We start from the raw sequence: 23,684 nt of genomic DNA, 5'->3' as shown, positions 1-23,684 counted from the left end.
GGTGGTAAACCCTATATGTAAATACATTATAAAGTGATGTGCTGAAAAAAATAACCCAGAGTGCTAGGAATTACAGAATTAAGTTGACTTTGGGGAAAGCAAAATATAGAGATGTTTTCTGGGAAGCCTATCTTGGGATCCTGAAGAGTAGTATTACAAGATGGGAAAGTGCTTAAAATTGTAGTATTAGGCAATAGAAAATTCAGATTGGTGTTCCCGAGTGCCCACTGACCAAACACCAATTAGGCTGAGCTAAACTCCTTTTTTTCTCCCTTCAAGTACCTTATTTCATAAATACAGTGCTGCGTATTTGCCCTTTCCCCTTTATTGTAAAAATTGCGTAATAATACTACTAATAACAATAACAAAGAACAGGACAACACATTGCAGTTTCTTTTCTATTTTTAATAGCTTTATTGAAGTATAAATGATACACAATGAACTGCCCGTATTTAAAATATATAATTTGGTAAGCTTTGCCATAGCATACCCCCATTAAACTATCACCACAATCAAAATAAGGAATATAAAATAAGGAATATGTCTATCACTTCCAAAAATTTCCTCCAGTCCCTTTTTAATCTCTGCCTTTTACATCTACCCTTCACCTACTCCATCCCACAGCCACTACTCATCTGATTTCTTTCACTATCAGTTTGTCAAGCACTAGTTTGTATATCCTAGAGTTTTATGTAAGTAGAATTATAGAGTGTCCATTTTTGTTCTGGCTTTTTTTACTCAGCATATTGAGACTCACCCATGTTAATGTATCAGTTGTTCTTCCCTTTTAATTGCTGAATAGTATTCCATTGTGTATCACTTATTTTTAGGTTTATCATCTTTGTTTCAATTCCTTTCCTTTTTTCTTATTATTGGCATGCTTATTATAGAAATCTTCATAATGGTACAAATGGGTAAAGAAGCAGGAAAAATCAATTACAGAAAGCTTTGGCATTAAACAACCAACCAACAAAACTAAACAAAATCTCCTGAAAACTAAAGAGTCTTTATGATTGTCAAAGTAGTAAATCTTTCTTAGAGTTATTTGAGATGCTTTGACAGATATAGAGAGGCTACTATTTCAGTCTGGGTGGCCTCGCCTAGAGCCCTCTAAACTGCACAATTTAGTGGCGCCTATTCAGTCTTCCAAAGACTGTCATGTAACATGTTTTGCTTATGCAAATGATCTCAATGAGGGGAGATTATGAAATGAGGCAATATGTTAAATCTAGAAAGACAAGGGAAATACATTAAAAGTAAGGTCCTGGAAAGCCACAGGCTACCAGCTACCAATAATATTTTTTAAATGGTATCACCCCAAAGTGGATGTCATGAGAACTGAAGGGGAATGCAGTTTTGATCACGTGTGTTATCAGGAGTATTTCTACTGTTGAAACACAAATTATTATTTTTTTTTAACAGTAAAAAATCCTTAGGTGTTCTCCATTTGCCGTGGGAAACACTCAGCGGCTGCTTCTTTAGCCTAGCAAAGATCAACCTGACCTTGGCCAACCAGCTTGTACTTTGAAGAGTGTATTTTGTGAAACCTGTGAGTAAAGAAGGATTCATGCTTGGCAGAATTTGTCTCTTTTGCTCAGTATCTTATCATGATTAATCCCCAATCCATCTTTCTCTGTTGCTGCTGTTGCTGCTGTCAGACTCATATTTCTTCTCCATAACAGACGCTGTTCCAAAGTTGCTGGATTCTGGCTGGGTGTGACCTTTTATGGGGCACTGCTGCCTCCTATCAGGCTTTTATGGGCATGTTGGTTTATGCACATGTGCAGGCATTCTGACCTTGTGACCTCCAGAATAGATTCTAAGAGAACAACTGTATCTGATTTTTCTGACATTTTGGGCACCCAAACTCTTCCCAAGTGCATAGGTGCAATGAATACTCCCTTGTGGTTTGGGTTTACATTCTTCTCACATCAGAAGAACTCCTCTAGGAGAATGTGAAGCCAGATCAGAACTGCTAACATAACAACAGTATTGCTGGCAGCCTTTCAAGTTGTTTTGCATAAATTTGAGCATGAGGCAGTGTTTTCACAACATCTTTCCCTTTTTATTGTGGTTTAAGTAAGCAGTGCAAATATTTGAATTACACTTTCTGATATAACCACATCTGCAGAAAGGGCAAAGGCTAACAAAACTCTAGAAAACTTTGAAACCATTTTTTAAAATTCCTTCTCAGATCTGGTCTTTTTTCTTTTCTGAATCCTGAATCTTATTGTTAGATAAACCTAGTTACATTAAAAAGAGAAATCCGTATTATGATATTTCTAGTACTTGTAGTTTGTATTTTCTGTACTGACAGTTTACTGATAGTGAGTAATTTACAAAGGTGAACAGTCTAGTATGACTAAAGATGTGACAAAAGTTTTTAAAATTATTGCCAAATAAGCTGCTTTTCTACCATTAAAAAAAACCCTCAACTCAGATTTTAAAGTTTTAAATGCCAAGTTAAAATAATTATGAATCTACTGTTCCCTAGTTCCATCCACTACCTATTTTGGATCTGGGTTTTGCCCTTAAACACCTATTCTATCAGAATGAACTAGGTCACCACGCCCCATTTCTTTATGTTCCTCTTGACATTTACTCCATGTTTTCTTTTTCTAAATAAGCTTTCTCTTTCTGTTTTCAAAATTGAATACTTTTCTCATCTTAGCCAAGCACCTCTTTTCACTCTTTCTTCTGCTAGCTAATAAAGTCACCCACACTCAATTCTTTCTCCAATACTATATTCAAAAGTGTGATTTTTTCCATCCACTTACATTTTCCTCTGCTTTGAGAGCTCTACTCATGTTTCTTCCTCATTGATGGCCTAACCCAAAAGAAAATACTTGCCCTCACGTGGTATATCCAAAGTCACATCAGATCTGCTATGGCTCGGGTATAGGACAACGAAGAGACGTACCACGTGACATTAGGGACAACTATACTAACACTTCAGAATTGGAAGAAACACATCGTCAAGACCTAAAAGATATGACTTATACTTGTTCATACATTATATGAGAATCCAAAGTCAGTGAAACTATATAGAGCGGTTCTCATTGTCACCAATGGTTTGTGCAGCTTGTAACACGGAGAGTATAGAATAAATCCAAAGACTGGGCCAAGATGATAAAATAGCACATTGTGCTACGTTCTGAAGTGAGACATAAAATAATTTGGGTCTTGATATTTAAGTGAAAGTCAGGAGGATTCTATTTATGGGTAACAACATAGTTTCTGATTTAGCATTACTGTTCAAAATGCAGGGATCTTCCTGGGCTAGTACATGTATCTGGAAAGAGGAGGGAGATTCTTAAAATATAGCATAGCATCAATTTAGCAACATTCAAGTGATGGCACACATCATATGATAGTTCAATGTGTTTATAACCAGACTGAACTCTCCAATAGCTACATGTGTGTTACACATATATGAATCCTATTATTACTATATTTTGGTAATAGGTCCTTAAATAGACATTATAGAAACTAAAGCAGCTTGTTATACTTGCTTTTCCATTTTTTATAAATTAGGAGGTGATGAAATTATCTACTTATATTGATTTCAATATATTAATATTTGTGTTTAAAGATCAGCACAATATTGTTAAGCTATAAAAGTTAAATCATAGTCATTCCCTACACATTGCCTAGGACTTATTCAGGTTTTATTTCCTGCTGAAATGATGTGACTGAAGATTTCAGAATAACAAGTGGTAAAACACACATTGAAATGCACAACTTTAAAATGTGCATTTTGTGCACAAAAAGTTACAAAAACAAGAGTATTTTAAGTTATCATTAACCCAAAGCAATCTAGTTATGGACCACCTTGCTTGATAAGGTTTTAGTTCATGAAGCTTCGGATTTTGTTCTCTTGATAAAAGCACCCTTGAATATCATTTTTAAGCCTGACAATTATTTTCTTGGAAAGAGGGTGTTAAATGTATCAAAAATAGAACTTCAAGTTTTTTATAGAATTACCTTGTAACGTTAAATGATGGTATCATTAGCATATAATTATAACATATATAATTATACATAAATGATATGCTATATACTTTCGACATCTCTTATGTATATGAGTGTCAGGTATAGACTGTCTATTAACAAAGCCAGGTAAAATTAAAGTAGACCTATTATCATTATTACCTTTTTAACTTACGATTTATTCTTCATTTTTGGATCGAATTTTGTACAATGGAAGCATACCAGAAATAAGTCAACAATAGACAGTTAAGAAGAGGCAACAAGATAATTGTTCCATCTTGCCTGGTGAACTCTTAAGTCAACAAAGGAGCCCGCCCCTCTGGCTAATCACCCAGTGTGGGTTCTGTGACTGACACGAGAGCACAGAAGTGCATCTCTGCTACGGGAGTTCTCTCCTGTTTTCTAATTCAAACATTTGCAACACAAAGTGAATAAACCTGAAAAATGCCAACTAAGAAGTTGGGTATCTGTATTTTGGGGTGATATTTAGAATTAAGCTAGTCATGAAAATATTCTGTACCAATAACTGTGCAGTTGTCGTTTCCGCACGCTGCCAACAAGGCAGACAGATGCAGAGGAAAGGTCCTTGCAATTTTCTGGAATGTAGACACGAAGCGCAAATCGAACCTCTGGCAGAAGGCAGAAAAGGTGACTTGACAATGAGTTTGAAACAATTAAAGTGATATTCTCCTTCATTCATTTCCACAATTTTATTCATTTCGAGGAAAGCCCAGAGGTTTGGAACATGGACATAAAGGAGGACGCCCTAAGACTGCAAGTTTCATCTTCCGAAAGGTTGTATTTACAAGCAGGCTGCCGGAGGCTGCGCTTTCTTTCTCACTCTTTGCATCCAGGAGCCTGGAGGGTCTTGCAGCCTACCCCCCCGCCCCACGCCAACCTCACGAGGCAGGGACACCGCCGCCCCTTGTTTAGTAATCCTCGGGTTTTCTGATCGCTATCCTCTAGGCCAGCGATTGGATTCACCTCTTCTTTCGCGTCCCTACCGGCAACCGAGGCCAACCGAGGCCATCCGGGGCCCTGGTCCCGAACCAACGCGAGTAGGGAGAGATTCACAATAAAGAACTAAGCGTGGCCTCCCAGGGGCTGGGCTCGCCATCCAGGGACTGAAAGAGACCTGTGGGATGATTTTCTGTTTTCCTCTAGCAGGAATCAGGACAAGGGGCGTAGATTCGGTTCAATTTTTCTGCTTCGGTCAATGAGAAGATGAAATAGAAAAATTCCCTTTCATTTGCAACACTGAGACTTAGGGGGCTGTCTAGCTAGAAGGTTGGCAAATTGCAAAACGGCGGGGCAGGGGGCCAAGGGGACGGTTGGGGTCTCATTGTTTAGCTCTTCTCTCATCCCTGGACTCAGGGACTAGGCTAAATTTCTAGCGCCGTGTGTGCTTGAAAGCAGACAGGTGGGGTTCTTGGAAAGAACATATAGCAGAGCTTCTGAGCCCCAGAAAGACCTTAAGACAGGAGTTCCTGAGCCCTGAACAAGAGGCTACCTGGGGTAAAGCGACTGATCTCCGCGCGGTGCGGCTGAGAAGGGAAGGCGTTGTTGACCTTTCGGGGAGCAAGTTAATAACTCAGTCGAGTTGATGAAGTGACGTTCTTTCTGAAAGGGGTCGTCTCCTGGGCCCCTTTTCTCAGTCGGCATTTAGCAGGTAGGGAGGCAGGGCAAATTCTTCTCTCCACGTGAAGTCACAAAGAATTGATGAGTTTTAACAGCATGGAGCTGAAGTCGTAGATAATTCTAAACACACCCGCGCCAGAGTTCACACTCTTGTTCATCTCTGCGGAGTTGGAGCAGACAGCGACCTTCCAAATTGTCCCTAAAATCTCTCTCGAATTGACTGGGCATTTACTGGGATTTGAGGGGTTTTTCTTCAGCTTCCAAACTACTGTTACGTGCAGAATATACTGGTAGATGCCACCAATGATTGCCCACCTCTCTTTAAAAGTAGCCCCCGTCCACGCACCATTCAGCTTACACTAAACTGTCCCGACGTGCCTTAGCCGTCAGTTTAATTCATAAAGTAGCTGTAACTCTTGACATCACCTCCGCAGCCCACCGGAGGACTCCTTCCCAGGACACCTTATGAGGCTGCTTTTCGAGGGCTGAATTCTGAGACTTAAAGGAAGGTTACTTGAGGCATCCTGGTAGATTTCCGGGCTTCCAACTCCTTCCCCTGCTTGGCTGGTAATTTTCTGCTGCTCCTCCTCCTCCCCCACTTGACCTCCTCCAAGGTACCTTCGCCTCCCCTCCCCCGCTCGTCCCCAGTAAATCTCCAGCGGGTGGGGGAAATCGACCCTTTGGCGCTAAAGCTAAACTCAGAGTTGCCCGTTGGACAGGATTGCAGTGGGGGAAATGGTGTCCGTCCTTTCAGAAAGAATGATCAATAGATGGAGGTAACTTGCTCCGGGTTTCCCGAGATCTCGGGCGGACCCGTGGGTGTTTTGCTAGATTCAGTGCAAATGTAGATTTCAGCTGAACCGGTCAGGACTTGAGAGATAGCTGTTTCACTCTCCGGACTGCAACCACTTCTGCGAGAATCTGATACATTTAATGAAAGCTTTGCCAAATGTACAGGTCAGCGCGTCCTTGGGCCACCACCACTTGGGTCAGCACACTGCACTCACTAGCACCAACCTGGGCTCCACGCAGCAGAACTCGGTTAAAAATCGTCTGTTCCTGGTCACTTAGGAGTTCTAGGGGGCAAGGGGAAGCAAGAAAAAGGTTGCACTTGACACTGCCAGCCGCTTTGGTAAGTCACAGTAAATACTTTCAGAAGCACAATTTTAAAGGGGGAATACAAATTTCCGTCCTCGCTTGGCCGAACGCCTCCCTGCAATCAGCTGCGGACCTTCGCATGCTCAGGACTGAACTGAGGTTTGTGGCTTCGGAGCTGCCTCGATGCCGGGAGCATGAAATTCTATCTCGGCTGAGAACCGAGCAACAGACCGCACAAGAACGGTGCCTTCTGGCCTGTCGTCTGCCAAGAAATACCAGGAAAGCTGGTGTCAGAAACAACTACCTGAACTCAGAAAGTAAGGCTAGGAAGCTCTGCGTGCAGAGAAAATTCTTGCTAATTCACCCAGACTGTTTTAACTGGTTAATAAAGCAATTGACAGTCAACAAAACCACAATCGCAGCAGGCGTCCTAGGCATCAGAATAAGAATTACAACTAAAGGTTTGTTGTTGTTGTTAACAGCTGCCTTTATTATCATTGCTTAGTATTTTTTTAAGTAAAAGGAAAGAAAAAGAGAATCATTTCATACCCAGTGGTATCTCTTCCATTTCTCTGAAATTAGAGCACAGATTCTCTTGATTGTTCCTCAATAAGCCACCACCACCAACGGGAAGACAGGCAAATTGGTTCTAAACACCCACACCCCGTTCGCGGTGGAATATAAATGGTTAATCGTAACTCCCTTTAAACGCACATAATTTTATCTGACCCTTGGACATGATTAAAGATACTGAGGATTTATATAGCCTTATTCTACGTGATTAGAGACTACACAGAAAAGATAAAAACAGGGGAAAGGGGATACATACGCATCTACTCAACATCCATTTTTAGACGTAAATAAAATGTTCCTGTTGCATTTTGGCCCCCAAATTACATGATGTGGACATCAGAAAATATAAATCCTTCAGCCATACATATGTTTTCATCTGAATACCTTACTCAGTGAAACTGGCAGTGTAACTGTTATTCTACTCTTTCAAACCTGATTCTGATGTGAGCTAAACATATAGCATCATCTCCCTGGGAATAAATTCCCAAATTTCTACCTCCATTGGAAAGCTGATCAAAGCCCCTCTTCCCTTCCCAGTCGTGGTTAGATGAGAAGGAATAAGCTGTCTTACTGTTTGTGATTTCCCAAAGAACCAACTTAAAATTCATTTATATCTGACAGAGGTTATTGGGAGATAAATGCTGAATGTGTAATTTTACCTTTCAATTGCAATTAAAACCTATTTAGATTTTTGAAATGTAGCTTGAGAGCATGATGTTTGTTCAGGAATCTGTATCTGACATTAAGTTTGATGTGGAATGTTTAAATGGTAATTAAAGCAGAGAAAGCAACAGTACACAAAAACACAGGTCTAAGAGCCCATCAGGACGTTGGGTGTAACAGCCACATTTTAGAAGGTGTATACAAGGGCACATGGGCAGATGCCACAGACTCCAAAGGAACTTAATTTCAGTATCCCTTTTATATTGAAAGACACTGTCAGATATATTGAGGCAGCCTGGAGGTGATGGGGACTATACTTAATAACTACTCATACTCCTCATTTTCTCAGTAAAGGAATCAAACCAGAGATTCACACTATTGCCGTTTTCAAGGATATAATTTTGACCTAACAATATACAAAGGTCAAAACGAGTCCATTTTTGAGAGGAGAGGGTCTAATCCCCCCTTTGAACACAAGAGGTCGCTCCTGTGATCAAGTATTACGGATAAATTGCTAATCAGCTTTATGTATACAAAATTTTACAGATACAGTTGATGCAGTAAATCCACATATAGCAATCAGCTGAGGAAATGAGAATAATCCATGATCAATTTAGAACTTCAAGGTAAAGTAAAACTACAAAGCCTGCTATTCTAACTTGGATTTTAATGCAAAATGTGTCATGATACATGCACTGAACTTCAGAGCATGTCCATCATGGTGGGGTCCCTCAAACGTCTCCTTTTAACGCAGGTATCTTCACCATGCGTCTTGCTTCTATCAGTTTAGGAACTTATTAAGAAAATACTTGTTTACAACAATGGTGCAGAATGAAAAGAGGAAAATGTTGTCTTCACCATTAAGGTGAAATTGCCTATTATTACTAAAGGTTTCCCCTAAGCCACATGCAAGCTTTTCTACTTGGAATTGCTATCATCTGCAGTAATTCTTTGTAATAGCTTATTGGTTTAGGGAGTTAAAATACCACACTGTGGGTGGGAGGTGGGGGCTGGTTTGAAGGAGGATGGATAGTGAGGGTGCTTTGTGGATCTCAAATTAAGTCATCAGGCTTCTGGTAGCTTCTGGTGTTTAATTCCATCTTATAAAAGTGGCATGATGGAATATAACTGGGTAAAACTCTATTTTCTGGCATTGTGGTGGTTATCTTTTTTTTTTTTTTTTTACTAGGGTCAACATGTTTATTTATGTGGGAAACACACCCGAAAACTAGGAAGATTTGCTTGGTGTTGAGATTATCGGCATCAGCTTTGCAAAAGCAGCTTGACAAAAGGCTCCATACATCTAATACCAGAGACTAGAAACATATCAAAAAAAAAAAAAAAAAAACACCACACAACTGGTAAACTTATCAACCTACGTCTATACAACTTTCGCTTTCATACACGCGCTCCAAAACAACTTATAATAAAAATGGAAGGGAAGAGAGATCTAATTTGAAATTCTCCTTGAGAAAAAAAAATCAAAACTAGTTCCTGGGGAAGAAAGCCTCAGCTAAGTCAGGAGGAAACTTACGCATCTTAGATTCCCTTTCCGCTTTGGAGAGGCATTACCCGTTCAAGCCCAGCCAATACGGCCGGCCAGGATTTACAGCTCTTATCAAGGGTTAGATTTTGCGAAAGATATAAAGAAAGGAGTTTCCTAACACACCGGGTCTTCTCACGGCAACAAGACACCGAAATTAAGCCTTCTATGGTTTGTGTCTGTAGGCCTTTTTAGATAAAACTGGCAGTCCCATTAGATAAGAAATAGCTTTTTACAAGCTTTGGGGGAAGCGAGGGGGTTCTTCGTGGCCTTCCTGTGACTGTCTTTGGGAGACTGTTAAGAGATGATGGGAACATGTAAGAATGATTGAAGAAGGTTACCGGCGAGTTGCACCCAACAGTCTTCTCTCTCCAAGTAGCTTCTCGAGAGAAAATTATTATATATCAAAGCCTGGGGACGTGAAATAGGTCTTTCACTGTTCTGTAATAAATCCCTCCCTACTCGCGCCCTTACACTAATGCATTTTTTAGAAATCTCCAGAGTCATGGAGACTTGTCCTTATAATTATCAAAACACCACAGCTAGTTGCACAAGTTGCTTAAAAACAAAGGGCAGGAGACCAGCAGTGAGAAGAATTGAACAGTATATAAAAACCTTACAAACTTTTAGACTACTGAAAGATCATTTCGCTCTTTGGCTTCGGGTTAGTGAGCTTCAATCCTAGAGTTAAACTGAAAAGCAGACCTCGCGGGTCTGAAAGACAAAAAGTCCGCGGAGTCAGCTTCGTTTTACCGGTGCGTTCCAACCTGATTGTCCCAACAGCAAGAAGCGCCCCTTTCCTCCCGCCCAACGTTTTCAGATATCTGAGGTCGGGGGAGACGAAGTAATGGTGTAGCAGGCAGGAAAGACTTCCTCTGGGTTTAATCATCCCATTCCCGATTCTTCTTCCCCTAGCGCGCCGAGCGCAGCCAGTTCTGGAGGGAACTCGCCCTCCCGAGCCGCCAAGGCAGGCCAGGCCCGGGGGATGTGCGCCACGGCGTGGGGACCAAACAAAGCTAAACGGCCTGCTCCAAGTTCCCCCCTTTTCCTAGAGCCCGGGAGGGACCTCGTCAACAGGTAGACCTACCCACCAGCCACTCGCCACCGGCGGCAGAAAGTGAGCCCCGCGCGCAACGCGGCCAGCCGGACTGCGGGGACCCCAGGAGCGCAGGGCGGAGGAGCAGCGCCACAGGAGGCGAGGGCGCAGGCGGCGCGGCCGGGAAGGAACGCGGGAGGGGGCAGGAGGAGGAGGAGGAGGAGGAGAGGGAGGCCAGAGCCAGAGCAGCCCGGCAGCCTGAGCATCGGGGGAGAACGGCCTGAGCCCGGAGCAAGTTGCCTCGGGAGCCCTAATCCTCTCCCGCGGGCTCGCCGAGCGGTCAGTGGCGCACAGCGGCGGCGAGGCTGAAATATGATAATCAGAACAGCTGCGCCGCGCGCCCTGCAGCCAATGGGCGCGGCGCTCGCCTGACGTCCCCGCGCGCTGCGTCAGACCAATGGCGATGGAGCTGAGTTGGAGCAGAGAAGTTTGAGTAAGAGATAAGGAAGAGAGGTGCCCGAGCCGCGTCGAGTCCGCCGCCGCCGCAGGGCCTCCGCTCCGCCAACTCCGCCGGCTTAAATTGGACTCCCAGATCCGCGAGGGCGCGGCGCAGCCGAGCAGCGGCTCTTTCAGCTTTGGCAACCCCAGGGGCCACTATTTCCCACTTAGCCACAGCTCCAGCATCCTCTCTGTGGGCTGTTCACCAACTGTACAACCACCATTTCACTGTGGACATTACTCCCTCTCACAGATATGGGAGACATGGGAGATCCACCAAAAAGTAAGAGGCTATTTTACCTTGTGGGGCTCGGTGTGCTGTTCTTGTGCGGGGTTCTCTCTCAGGCACCGGCAGAGGTGCCAAGGGCTCTTTGGAGTTGGAGTCATTGCCTGGAGAAAGAGAAAAGGTGGCTTTTTCTTGTTGCCGCCACGCCTGCATGCTTACTGTCGGTTCTTATCTTCGGGAAACTGATTGTACCTTGTGTTTGAATTCGCCTATGTACCCTCCAAAACCCTAGCTTTCTGATGCTAAGCGGTGATTTCCTCCTGGGGAAGCCTGAGCTCTCCGAGAAGGTTATTATGTTGCAAAGGTCTGCCTGCACAGTCAATACCCAGAGATGTGAATTAGCATTAGACTTGCAAAAGAGAACGAGTGACAACTGTATTTATGCCTGCTCTTGCTAACAATATCCAGTCCTGTGTGCTATTTAAGAGCGTGCTTCATGGAAAATATAGACATCCCTGCGTTCACTTAACGCTTCTAGTCAAAACCTTTTCTTTGACTTGACTTATCCATAATCTTTCCCAATGATTATAGCAAAGAGGAAGGAGGGGGGAAAAAGAAATACAAAATGAGCGGTTTTATTGCGTGCTAGGCGTACAAATGTAGACTGTTCCAATCTGCATTTTACATATATTCCACCTCCTTTTAAAAACGAGTCAAGGTTTTGATGGCACATTTCAATTACCATCCCAAAGTGCAATAATACTCTAAAAAAAAAAAAAAGAAAAAAAAAAACAACCTCCCAGAGTACGCCCTGTAAGAGAACGACACTAAAAGTGTGTTTATCTCTGTAGGAAGTAAACGGTTAGTCAATCATGTATTTATTTTCATTTCAGAAAAACGTCTGATTTCCCTATGTGTTGGTTGCGGCAATCAGATTCACGATCAGTATATTCTGAGGGTTTCTCCGGATTTGGAATGGCATGCGGCATGTTTGAAATGTGCGGAGTGTAATCAGTATTTGGACGAGAGCTGTACATGCTTTGTTAGGGATGGGAAAACCTACTGTAAAAGAGATTATATCAGGTATGGAATTTACACTTCTTCCTTAATTTGGTGAGATTTCCCTGACTCTCCCCACTCTTTATGTATTATTTGGTGTGGCTTTGTCTTTTTTGTGAAGTTTGCCTCAGTGGAGTCATACAAGCCAAAATTACCCTGTACATGTGTTACAAAAATCAAGCTATGCTGTTCATTTCATTCTTTAGTTGAGAAAAACAAAAACCCTTGACAGTGGTATTCATAATTCCCGGGTATTGAGGCTTGTTTAATTACTCTTGGAGTTTATGATGCACAAATTGTTTTCCTCTTTCACCCTCCCCCTTGCAAAACAAAATTTTAAAAAGATGGAGAAGTTTGAGTTTTTAACCTTAAAAGAGGGTTGATTTTTATTGTATGGTGCAGTGTTCTGTTTGTTTAGTCCTTTTTAAAATTAGTAGCTTACGAATTCTTTGGTGGCATCAATGCAATAGGTGAAATAAAAGTTTGACCAAAGCATGTTTAGAGATGTACTTTGAAAGAGCGAGTACAGGTATTGCTCCTTTTATTTTTTGGGTAAGACCTCCTTCTGAGAAAAATTTAAAACCAACCTAAATATTCCTTGAAAAAAACACCGGAAACTTAATCTTTTTAAATATTAACCCTTTGGTGACATCTAACTGTCTCTTCTTTCTTTTCTTATCTGAGCTGATGAATTAGAGCAGATCAAATTGCCCATCATCTGTCTACGAACAATTGGTATATTTAGATAATTGAACAGCTTCCTTTCTCACATTAAAATCTGGTAACTGATAAAATGAGCGAATTGTCCAAATTGACAAGACTGAAACAACACAGGAACTTTCTCAGTTTGGTTTTGTTGTTTTGGAGAGTTTTTTTTTTTTTCCTCCAATTTATTCCGCATCACGTTTTGCTAATCTCACGTTTTCTCTGACTTGTGTGTATATATCAGAAACTTTGTTTTCTGCCTTAGAAAGCCAGTAGAGTCTCTAAAGAAAATTGTATTCGTTTTATTAACAAACAGAAGAGACATCACCATCATTATTATGTTAAATAATAGAAAAATACCACTTTTTAAATGTCCGGTGGCTATTAACAAGTAATTAATTAGCTGTTGTAAGGCAAATGATTTCTGGAGCTTGAGAACTTTTATGAAAGTTTAGTTAAGATTTAATATACAGTCACAGTTTGCTCGGGCTCACTTAGTATCCAGCAGTTTTTTCTTCTTTTTAAAAAATCATGACACAGAGAGTGTAATCGTGGTAGATAAAATTAACCCGGTTGGGGGAGGTTAATACTTTGGAGAGGGAGTGAAAGGAAGTAAGGGAAGTCGGGGTACAGGAAGGGGGAGGGATTTTCTAAATTGTTTGGTCACCGCCAAAGTCAAGTCTTCACCCTATGAAATGGAAGATCTCACACTGAGTAGGCGGAGGGAGGAAAACTTTTGAATCCACCTTCTAACCTCTGACAAGTGAGCGCTTTCATTGTTTACTAGATCGGTGTGTGAACGCAAGATTCCGGAGAAGGAGAGCCCACTTCAGGAGTGTCTTTACTCCTATGGAAATAGTGTTTTGCTGAGTTGCACACAGGCTTGCATGTGCCTAATTCTGGATACACATATTTGTAGAAGTACCTAATCATTTCTACCTTCTCTTCACTCTCTCTCAACTCTGTGTGTGTGTGTGTGTGTGTGTGTGTGTAATCTTGTAGTTGTAAAAGCAGAACAGACTGGACACTTAGATTTCCACATCTCTCCTTGGAGAAGCAGGGTGCATCCTCCTGTTATGTGGATCTTTTCCTCTCCCATTCTTTCTGTTGGTAGGAATGCCCCAGCTTCTGTTATTCCTGAAAGATGGAGAAGGGGCCAGGGAAGTGCAGCCTAGATGGAACCTATAAAGATTGTCCCTTGGTAAGAAAGGCCAGCAGTGAGAAAGACCTTAGAAGTGGGTCTTTGCATTTTTTTATTCTGGTCATGGTTTTCAAGAAAATTGAAATAGAGGTAGATGATTCAGCAACTTGAAAAAGATTGAGGGAACGAGACGCAGATTTTTTTTAAAAAATAATAATACAAAGAAGAATGGAGAGGAAATTTTCTGTTAACATTGCTGCCTGAAGAAAATCTTTAGTTGGAGAAAGACTGGAAAGTACTTGTGCAAAAGGAGATGTGGAAACTCTCAGAGGTTTCATTTTGTTATTCTGCTTGTTTATTTGTGAGTGTTTGCAAACCGAGTGGGGTGACAATCCCCTTCTCCTACCTCCTTTTTTCTTGGAAGGAGGACTTTTTGTTGCAGTTTTAGACATTTCTAGCAGCAGAAATTGGGGGATAGGGAAGTGAAAGTGTGGGTGTCGGTGGCCACCAGAGTCTTTCTGGATTCCTTCCTGCTAAGATCTGCAAGATCAACACTGGGACTGATTGCTAGAGCAGCAGCCCGAGTTTGGAATCCATCAATACATTTTCTGTGGTACAAGCTAGGTGTTTTGAACTAAGAGTTACCGACTGAGACAGAGGTTCATCGGAAAGGAAATGGGAGTAAAAGAAAGGCAGGAGGGAGGAAGGGGAAAAGAGAGATGGGGGAAGGAAGAGAGACAGGGAGGGAGAGAGCAGGGTTTCGTTTCTGTCCTTCTGTTCCCATCTTCTGTTTGGAAATGCTGTTTCCTTGGGGCGTCTTGCCCGGGATCTTGGGCCAGGGAAGTGCCCGCCTGAAGTGACCCCCTCTTCCTGTACTTCTCTACCCGCTCTGGGCCGCCTCCGCCCCCCCTCCCCCGCACAGGTTGTACGGGATCAAATGCGCCAAGTGCAGCATCGGCTTCAGCAAGAACGACTTCGTGATGCGTGCCCGCTCCAAGGTGTATCACATCGAGTGTTTCCGCTGTGTGGCCTGCAGCCGCCAGCTCATCCCTGGGGACGAATTTGCGCTTCGGGAGGACGGTCTCTTCTGCCGAGCAGACCACGATGTGGTGGAGAGGGCCAGTCTGGGCGCTGGCGACCCGCTTAGTCCCCTGCATCCAGCGCGGCCACTGCAAATGGCAGGTACTCCTCTGCCCGGCTCGGGTAGGCAGGCGCCAGGTTCAGCCAGCCTGTGTGCCAGTGGCCACAACAACCATGGTAGCTACAGGGGTGGTCGTAGTGTTTGCCTGCAGTTAAGTGTTCTGTATGCAATTTGCGCTGTGCTCTGCTCCTTTGCAGCAAGGTTCAATGCACTCACTGTCTCCCTTGATTCCCCGAGCACATCTACACCGTCTGTGTGTCTCTATGTGGTTACACATAAATGTACACCACTTGTGTACACGTGTATACACACGCCCAAATATTACTTCCAGTTCGTTCTGGCCTCCAAACCTTGGCTTGCTGAAAACGGGCTTCAGCTCCCAGCCAGGTATTCTCCTGCTGCCTAATTAAAGGGGCGGAGCCCCGGGTCCCTGGAGCTTCATCCTTTAACCCAATGAAGGAAGCTTAGGTGGCCTGAAGTCATTTAGTCTCCCAAATCCTTTTTTCTTGTGAGTTGCTTCACACTCGAAAAAATTTTTTAATTTTTTATCTTTTTGTGAGAGAACAGGACTGAAAAGATACAATTTTAAAAACTGCAGGCCATTGCACAGAGTTGTAATATAAAACTGTCCACAAGCTAATCTGCAGTAATTGCTTTTTAAAGGGAGCCTGCTGCTTTAAATCATTCATTCTATATGATTTGGTGAGAATTTCATCTTCAGGCCCATGGTTGTAGCTCTAAATTGACCCCATAGGTGTTGACCTGATCCTAGGGGGTTGTAGAAGGTGCAGGATTTGTATCATGTAGATAAGAGGACTCATTCCCAAGGAAGAGAAGTGGAAACACAGCAAGGTTGGCCAGGACCAAAGCCGTGGGTAAGAAGATGGACAGTGTTTCCAAACCTGACTTCCTGCCATGAATAGATCTACCCCTTTGCAGTTTTAAAGTATTAATTCCCACTAAACACTGAAGGTGAGGAAACTATAGCGCTCCCTTACCCTTCTGCCTTCTGGCAGCTCTAAGAATTCTGTTCAGCGGGATTTGTGACTAGTTTGCACTGGGGCAAGGCCAGGGGTGGTGCTCCTCTTCAGTGGAGCCTGCACTCTGCTTGTGGGGAAGCACAGAGGAAGCTAAAATACCGGGAGGGAGGCAGGGGACATCTCCCAGCCACCGTTTATCTACAGCCTAGGCAGTTCAACAGAGTTTCCGTTTTCCACTGCTTGGGGTCAGCCCGTCTCAGGAACATCCATGTATTACCTTAGATTTAATACTAAGAAAGAGCAGGGATTGGAGATATGGCAGAAATAGCGAATTTCTTCAGCCCCTTGACATGATTGTCCTCTCGGACTGAAGTTCAAGGCGTTCTGGCAGAGTTCTCGACCTTCCCCTTGCAGAAGTCCCTGCTGGTGTAGTATTTATGGCTGTCACTGAAGTGCTCTGCGTTCCTTTCCCTGGTACCCTCTGTGGCCTTGGCCCAAGAGAAAATTCTGATGCTGGAGAGGGTGGTAATCAGTGTAACTGGGGCCCAGTCTGGGCACAAGGAAAGGTGAGAACGGAGGAGAAACATGCTGAAAAATGCCACCCCTGCTGTGAACAGGGGGACAGACTTTGAGACCTGCTTCCCTTGGCTAACACTTTGTTGACACGAGGAGGGGCGGGTGCTGCCTTTCGGGCCGGGATTACTCAGCATTGACCTCTGCAGATTAGAGAGGAAGATTTTATTCTCCGTTTCACCCTCTTCACCCCCACCTCTGCCGCCCCCTGCTTTGTGTGCTGAGGCTGCAAACCCTAGCCATTGTCCTGAGTGTCTCGGGCGGGCGGGTGAGCAAGTGAGCGGGCGGGCTGGCGAGCGGGCGGGCTGGCGAGCGGGCGGGCTGGCGAGCGGGCGAGCGGGCGAGCGGGCGAGCGAGCGAGCGAGCGCGGGCGGGCGGGCCGGCAAACGAGCCGCCAGCCCAGCTCTCACGGCGCTCCTTGCCCCGCAGCGGAGCCCATCTCCGCCAGGCAGCCGGCCCTGCGGCCCCACGTCCACAAGCAGCCGGAGAAGACCACCCGCGTGCGGACTGTGCTGAATGAGAAGCAGCTGCACACCTTGCGGACCTGCTACGCCGCAAACCCGCGGCCGGATGCGCTCATGAAGGAGCAACTGGTAGAGATGACGGGCCTCAGTCCCCGTGTGATCCGGGTCTGGTTTCAAAACAAGCGGTGCAAGGACAAGAAGCGAAGCATCATGATGAAGCAACTCCAGCAGCAGCAGCCCAATGACAAAACTGTGAGTGGCTCCGGGGCCGGGCAGGGAATGCAAGGGGGAAGGAGACGCAGTGTGCGAGGTGCGTTCCTGGTACCCAGGATCGCACGCGGTTTTTGATCCTGCTCCTGGGCAGGAGTTTGGCCGGGGCTGCCCCTCATCCCCACCCCCACCCATGCCCCGGGGGAGAGGCTACACGGCGCCGGCCGCCAGCCGAGGGCGGGGAAGCTTGGAGGCTCTGTGCTCGGGGGAGCGACATCCAGGTCCCAACCTCGTGGGTGGGCTCATGCCCTTCCACCTCGCCTGTACCCGTGAAACGGAGAAACGCCGTCCTCCCCTCTGAGGGCAGGGGGCAACGAGGTTCGCCCCGGGTTTTGCCAACATTCAGATCATCAGTTCCTCACATACAGAAGAGGGAGGGATAATACCTTGGATTCCTGCCTACATCCAGGGGTTCCGTGGGCAGATCACCCTGTGAGCCCCCAGGGCGCACCGCACTTCTAAGTTGCTGAGCCTTCAGGCTGGCGAGTTCCCCCAAGGTGACCCGCATGCCCAGATCACCCTCTGCTCCAAGTGAAGCCCAGGCCTCCACAGAGGCACCAGGCCCCTCGCACCAGTATCCACTGTTAGCTTGGGCCCAGGGAAGCACCCACTCTGCAGGTCTCCTGGTGAAGTTAAGCTAGAGTTTCTTTTCTTTCTTTTTTTTCTCTTTCTTTCTTTCTTTCTTTCTTTCTTTTTTTTTTTTACTGCTTTGGCCCTATTTTTAAATGCCATAAAATCTGCTGTCATTAAACTTGGCAGGCTGGTCAAGACTGGGCCAGGGCACTTTCTGAGTTCGTTAGTGCATAATAGCACAATAGGAACCAGACCCAAATGCTCTGGGGGGATGGAGTGGGGGGCTGGCTCTTCCTTGAGGAGAACGGCTTGGAAAAAATCTGCAGCTAACTGAAACTGCCCAGAAAACCCCCCTGTCTAGAGGCTGAAGGGAAGCCCTGCTTACTTCAGCTTTTTAGTTCTGGGAAGCTATGGCCTGAGAAGGCAGTGGGGAGGAACTGGGCTGAGCTGTGAAGGTAAGGGGGAAGAAGAAAATCAAAGTAGAATTTGGTTTAATAAGGTCCATGCAGACCCTAATAGTCCAGCCCACAGAGGCAGAAAAACAAAACACAATAAAACAAATTGAATGCTAGCTAATATCCATAGGTACGGCAGATTAACTGAGTCAATAAAGACCACTATATAGATAAGATAATACCAGGGTATATTTGCTTAGCCTGTGCAGACAACGGAGGGAGGGCATTTGCTCATTAACATGTTGGGATTGGTTGGGGGGCCTATTCACAGAATATCCAGGGGATGACAGGAACTCCCATGGTGGCTGCCAGTCCAGAGAGACACGACGGTGGCTTACAGGCTAACCCAGTGGAGGTACAAAGTTACCAGCCACCTTGGAAAGTACTGAGCGACTTCGCCTTGCAGAGTGACATAGATCAGCCTGCTTTTCAGCAACTGGTAAGTGTCAGCTCCCAGATGGAAGAGGCTGAATTCCCAACAGGGGACTCTGGTTTAACTGTCACACACTGAAAGATTCAGTGGGGAGGGTTCCTTCTTGGGCTCAGGGTTGGGGAGAAACCAAGGAGGTGGGTAATGAAGAGAAGGGAGACAAATGCAAGGAAAACGAACCTCTTGGCATCTTTTTTTTTTTTTTTTGTAATGAGACTGCATAATTTGACCATATAGGTTGAATTTTCTATCAATCAGGCCTTCTTTGAAGGATTAATTTCAAGGTACCTAACACCTAACTCTAGGTAGCATGTGCCAGAAGATGTACAGTGTTGGAGAATCATACATCTTAGAATTTTAGAGTTGTCAAGGACTTCAGGAAATCGTCTTGGCATTTCAGTCAGCAATTAGTAAGTTTATCCTTCCTGAGCATCTGGAGAATGGGATATATAAGGACCCAAATCAAGGTGATTGTAGTATATAATCAATGCTATAATACACAATCAGTGTTGTTATCAATAAACAGCAGGCATGTGTCTGGGTACAGTTTTCAAATATATTAATAAAGATTATTCAAATAGATGAATACTTTTTGTTACAGTATCCCTTGCTGGGAATGTCTTAATCTAAAATGTAGGACCGTTTAAACGTTTTCAAGTGTATGAGTTCAAATGTCATAGTGACACACAGTGTGTACCATGTATAGCAAAAGGGACATGAGCTCTACCAATCAGAAGTAAAGTGTTTAATCTGTGAAAACCTTAACATGTTTTCCACATCCAGTGAGGAGAAAATTAATTCACTTTTTGCCTACAAAAGGCTTAAGGGGTCAAGATAAATAAGAACAATAAATATATGTCCTTTGTAATATGCTATAATTATATAGATGATTTTTTTTCTTATAGAGTAATCAGCCTTATAGAATCTTGTTTTATAAAATGTAAAGATCTATCCTGAAACCTTGTTCCCTTTTTTGGAAATGAAGCTTCGGTTGAGGTTAGCTTTTTACCCTCATATTTACCTGGAGGGCATTTGCTTTCTCAATGTCAACAGTTAGGTAATTGGCCAGAGGCAAGTGGTTAAAAGGGCTTGGCCCCAGGCTTGTGTTTGCAAATGCTAAGTGGGTGCAGAGGCTAGAAGTCCCTTAATCTCATATTGGAAAAATTTACTGTAGAAAGAAATGTAGGCTCTATAACTAGGAAAAAAAATTATTCTAAGATCATTAATCTGTTGAGTTGTTTGAGCGAATCCTGAATCACAGGAGGAATGTAAGGGGAGGGTTCAGGGCAGCCGAATGTTTGCACTTTCTGAAACTTTAGTGTCAGGTGAGAGCAGTGGAAGGGAAGCTGAGGCAGGAGTGGGCATGGTTAGAGAAGGTTTACAACAGCAGTACAATGCGTTTAGGTTAAAAGAAGGAGTCAGATATTTAAGAAGGAGTCAGATATTAGGGTTAAAAGAAGGAGTCAGAATGGGATGATGTCATAATATATGGGTCTCATTTTGGAAGGAAGAGCCTGATTTAAAGAGAGAAAGAGAGAAAGGCCAGGAGGCAGCAGGACCAACAAGGAAGAATGCCCAAGCTGTGAGCCTGCTGAGGAGTTAATCTTTGTTCTGTGGAGCCTCCTCTCAATCTCCTGTCAAAGGATCTGAGCCTGTTACGGATTTTCCAACTGAAGAAGAGAGTCTTTGATGCCTAGAGACCAAGAGCTCGCCTACTCCCAGGGCAACATGTAGCCAGAAGGATAATTTTATTTCAAGCATGCATAGTAGAGTTGTGATGCCCTTTTACGGTGGGAAACACATTTGTTCTTAAATAATTTAATGCAACATAATGTTGGGACTTCAGTTTCGGTTAAAACAGAGATCTTTTGGAAGATGGGAAAGTGAGAGGATTTCTTCTCAAGTTTTTCTCCTCTAGGCTTTCTCTAAGCCTGTTAAAATTCAGTTATCTATGTGAATATCTTTACATATCTATCTACACAAACATTTCTACATACACAATATGATGAGTTTGTAATCTTTTTATGAATACTATTCCAGCGTCCTTTATTTATTTCTCAACCTTCTATGCAGGTCAATTTTTCAGAAGGAGGACCGGGTTCTAATTCCACTGGCAGTGAAGTAGCATCAATGTCCTCTCAGCTTCCAGATACACCTAACAGCATGGTAGCCAGTCCTATTGAGGCATGAGGAACATTCATTCTGTATTTTTTTTTCCCTGTTGGAGAAAGTGGGAAATTATAATGTTGAACTCTGAAACAAAAGTATTTAATGACCCAGTCAATGAAAACTGAATCAAGAAATGAATGCTCCATGAAATGCACGAAGTCTGTTTTAATGACAAGGTGATATGGTAGCAACACTGTGAAGACAATCATGGGATTTTACTAGAATTAAACAACAAACAAAACGCAAAACCCAGTATATGCTATTCAATGATCTTAGAAGGACTGAAAAAAAAGACGTTTTTAAAACGTAGAGGATTTATATTCAAGGATCTCAAAAAAAGCATTTTCATTTCACTGCACATCTAGAGAAAAACAAAAATAGAAAATTTTCTAGTCCATCCTAATCTGAATGGTGCTGTTTCTATATTGGTCATTGCCTTGCCAAACAGGAGCTCCAGCAAAAAAAGCGCAGGAAGAGAGACTGGCCTCCTTGGCTGAAAGAGTCCTTTCAGGAAGGTGGAGCTGCGTTGGTTTGATGTGTTTAAAGTTGACTTTAACAAGGGGTTAATTGAAATCCTGGGTCTCTTGGCCTGTCCTGTAGCTGGTTTATTTTTTACTTTGCCCCCTCCCCCCTTTTTTTGAGATCCATCCTTTATCAAGAAGTCTGAAGCGACTTTAAAGGTTTTTGAATTCAGATTTAAAAACCAACTTATAAAGCATTGCAACAAGGTTACCTCTATTTTGCCACAAGCGTCTCGGGATTGTGTTTGACTTGTGTCTGTCCAAGAACTTTTCCCCCAAAGATGTGTATAGTTATTGGTTAAAATGACTGTTTTCTCTCTCTATGGAAATAAAAAGGAAAAAAAAGGAAACTTTTTTTGTTTGCTCTTGCATTGCAAAAATTATAAAGTAATTTATTATTTATTGTCGGAAGACTTGCCACTTTTCATGTCATTTGACATTTTTTGTTTGCTGAAGTAAAAAAAAAAAGATAAAGGTTGTATGGTGGTCTTTGAATTATATGTCTAATGCTGTGTGTTTTGTCTTTTTCTTAAATATTATGTGAAATCAAAGCGCCATATGTAGAATTATATCTTCAGGACTATTTCACTAATAAACATTTGGCATAGATAAATAAATAAACACAATGATCCAGGGTCCCTCTTTTATGTTTACAAACAAGCTATTCAAATGTCTGAAAGTAAGGATTGCATGTGAATTGGGGTAAACTGACACACAGTAGGAGTGATATTGTATTGTAAGTAGTTAAGGTCGAGTTTGCAAGTTTGGGTTTCAATAGTTGGATCAAAGTTGGTTGGAAGCCCCTTAGCTCTCAGCTATGATAATGCTACTGGTTTTGTGAAAATGAGATGCTGTTCTCTGCCTCTCTTTCCTTCCCCCAGTCTCTTTCTTGCCGTACCCCACCCATCCACCCACCTCAAATAGGAAGAGGGTCTTGCTTAAAATGGCTTTTGATTCAGAGTCACTATTTTATTTTCTTAGAATAAGTGATTTATACCAAAGTCTCCTGCTTGAGATTGTTGAAATGACCCATATGTCAAATATATAAGCTCTTGGTGAAAGAGAGACTTTCTGCCTAGCCAGTGAGGTATGAACATTATTTACCAGTGGCGGGCTGTCAGCCGATTGAGAAATGCTGCTCTATATGTGCAGAAGGAACAGGCCTAGAGAAGAGAGTATGCTCTGCAATTCCCAGACTAGTCAGTGTGTACATTTTATTGCCTCTTCTCCCCTCTCCCACCTCCGCTTCGTCCCTTGCCCAAGTCCAATTTCAAAAATCATGGGAAGGATGACTGGCTGTGGGGAGAAACACGGCATATATTCTGTTGGGAAACCACCTTTTATGGGATGGGGTAGCAGGTCGTGTGCTTTGCTGGACCCGTCAGCTATCAGGGTTACGGGCATGCTCTCTGGGACAGACTATTCCTCCCCTGGCATTTAGCAATAGTTCAAGTGCAAGAGCCAGAACCCTGGAAAAGATAAATGGCACTGCCCGAAATCGGGCTTATTGGTGCTTCTTCATTTGCTGGCGTCGAATTAGGATTTGGGGCTCCACCCTGTTCCCTCTCCTCCCTTTACCCCCACCCCAGGATGATGCTTTGACTCTGGAAACTGCATTGATTTGTATGCGCGAGTGTAATGCCATTTTCAGTACCTGACAATTCTTAATAAATATGAAAGCTAAAGTACCCTAATCGTGTGTCATGTGGCGTACCCCTCCAGGCTCGATAGGGTGAGGTGGAGACTGTGCCCCCCAGCTCTCAAGTCACTTTCACCCTCTCCAAACCTGCAGCAAGTCTGGAAGCCAGCCTCAATTAGGCTTTTGTTTGGCTTGGTTCTACATAACGGGTTAATTACAGGCTCTAACGTGGAGGCAGAGAGAAAACAAACTTCGCATTGAAAATGTTACAGTGCATTAGACATGCCCGTTGATTACTT

The 23,684-nt window shown here is 43.5% G+C and overlaps 2 protein-coding genes across 2 annotated transcripts; one reads left to right on the top strand and one right to left on the bottom strand.

Annotated features, from left to right (window-relative positions):
• Positions 1–390: 390 nt before the first annotated feature.
• On the bottom strand, positions 391–11,263 carry LOC129467464 (uncharacterized). The gene is made up of 3 exons (XM_063622353.1): positions 11,250–11,263; positions 10,597–10,985; positions 391–6,704 (listed from the first exon to the last, which is right to left on the bottom strand). Exons 1-3 carry the CDS (start codon positions 11,261–11,263, stop codon positions 6,559–6,561), a joined length of 549 nt encoding a protein of 182 aa, XP_063478423.1. The 3' UTR covers positions 391–6,558.
• Positions 11,071–22,367, top strand: ISL1 (ISL LIM homeobox 1). The gene is made up of 6 exons (XM_055253327.2): positions 11,071–11,322; positions 12,159–12,348; positions 15,093–15,352; positions 17,294–17,580; positions 18,898–19,065; positions 21,130–22,367. The coding sequence occupies exons 1-6, from the start codon at positions 11,295–11,297 to the stop codon at positions 21,244–21,246; spliced, it is 1,050 nt and encodes a 349-aa protein (XP_055109302.1). The 5' UTR covers positions 11,071–11,294; the 3' UTR covers positions 21,247–22,367.
• The last annotated feature ends 1,317 nt before the right edge of the window (positions 22,368–23,684 follow it).

This window comes from Symphalangus syndactylus, chromosome 18 (assembly GCF_028878055.3).
Source record: "Symphalangus syndactylus isolate Jambi chromosome 18, NHGRI_mSymSyn1-v2.1_pri, whole genome shotgun sequence".
Classification (NCBI taxonomy): domain Eukaryota; kingdom Metazoa; phylum Chordata; class Mammalia; order Primates; family Hylobatidae; genus Symphalangus; species Symphalangus syndactylus.
The sequence above is the reverse complement of the archived record's forward strand: the minus strand, read 5'-3'. Positions and strand labels throughout refer to the sequence as shown.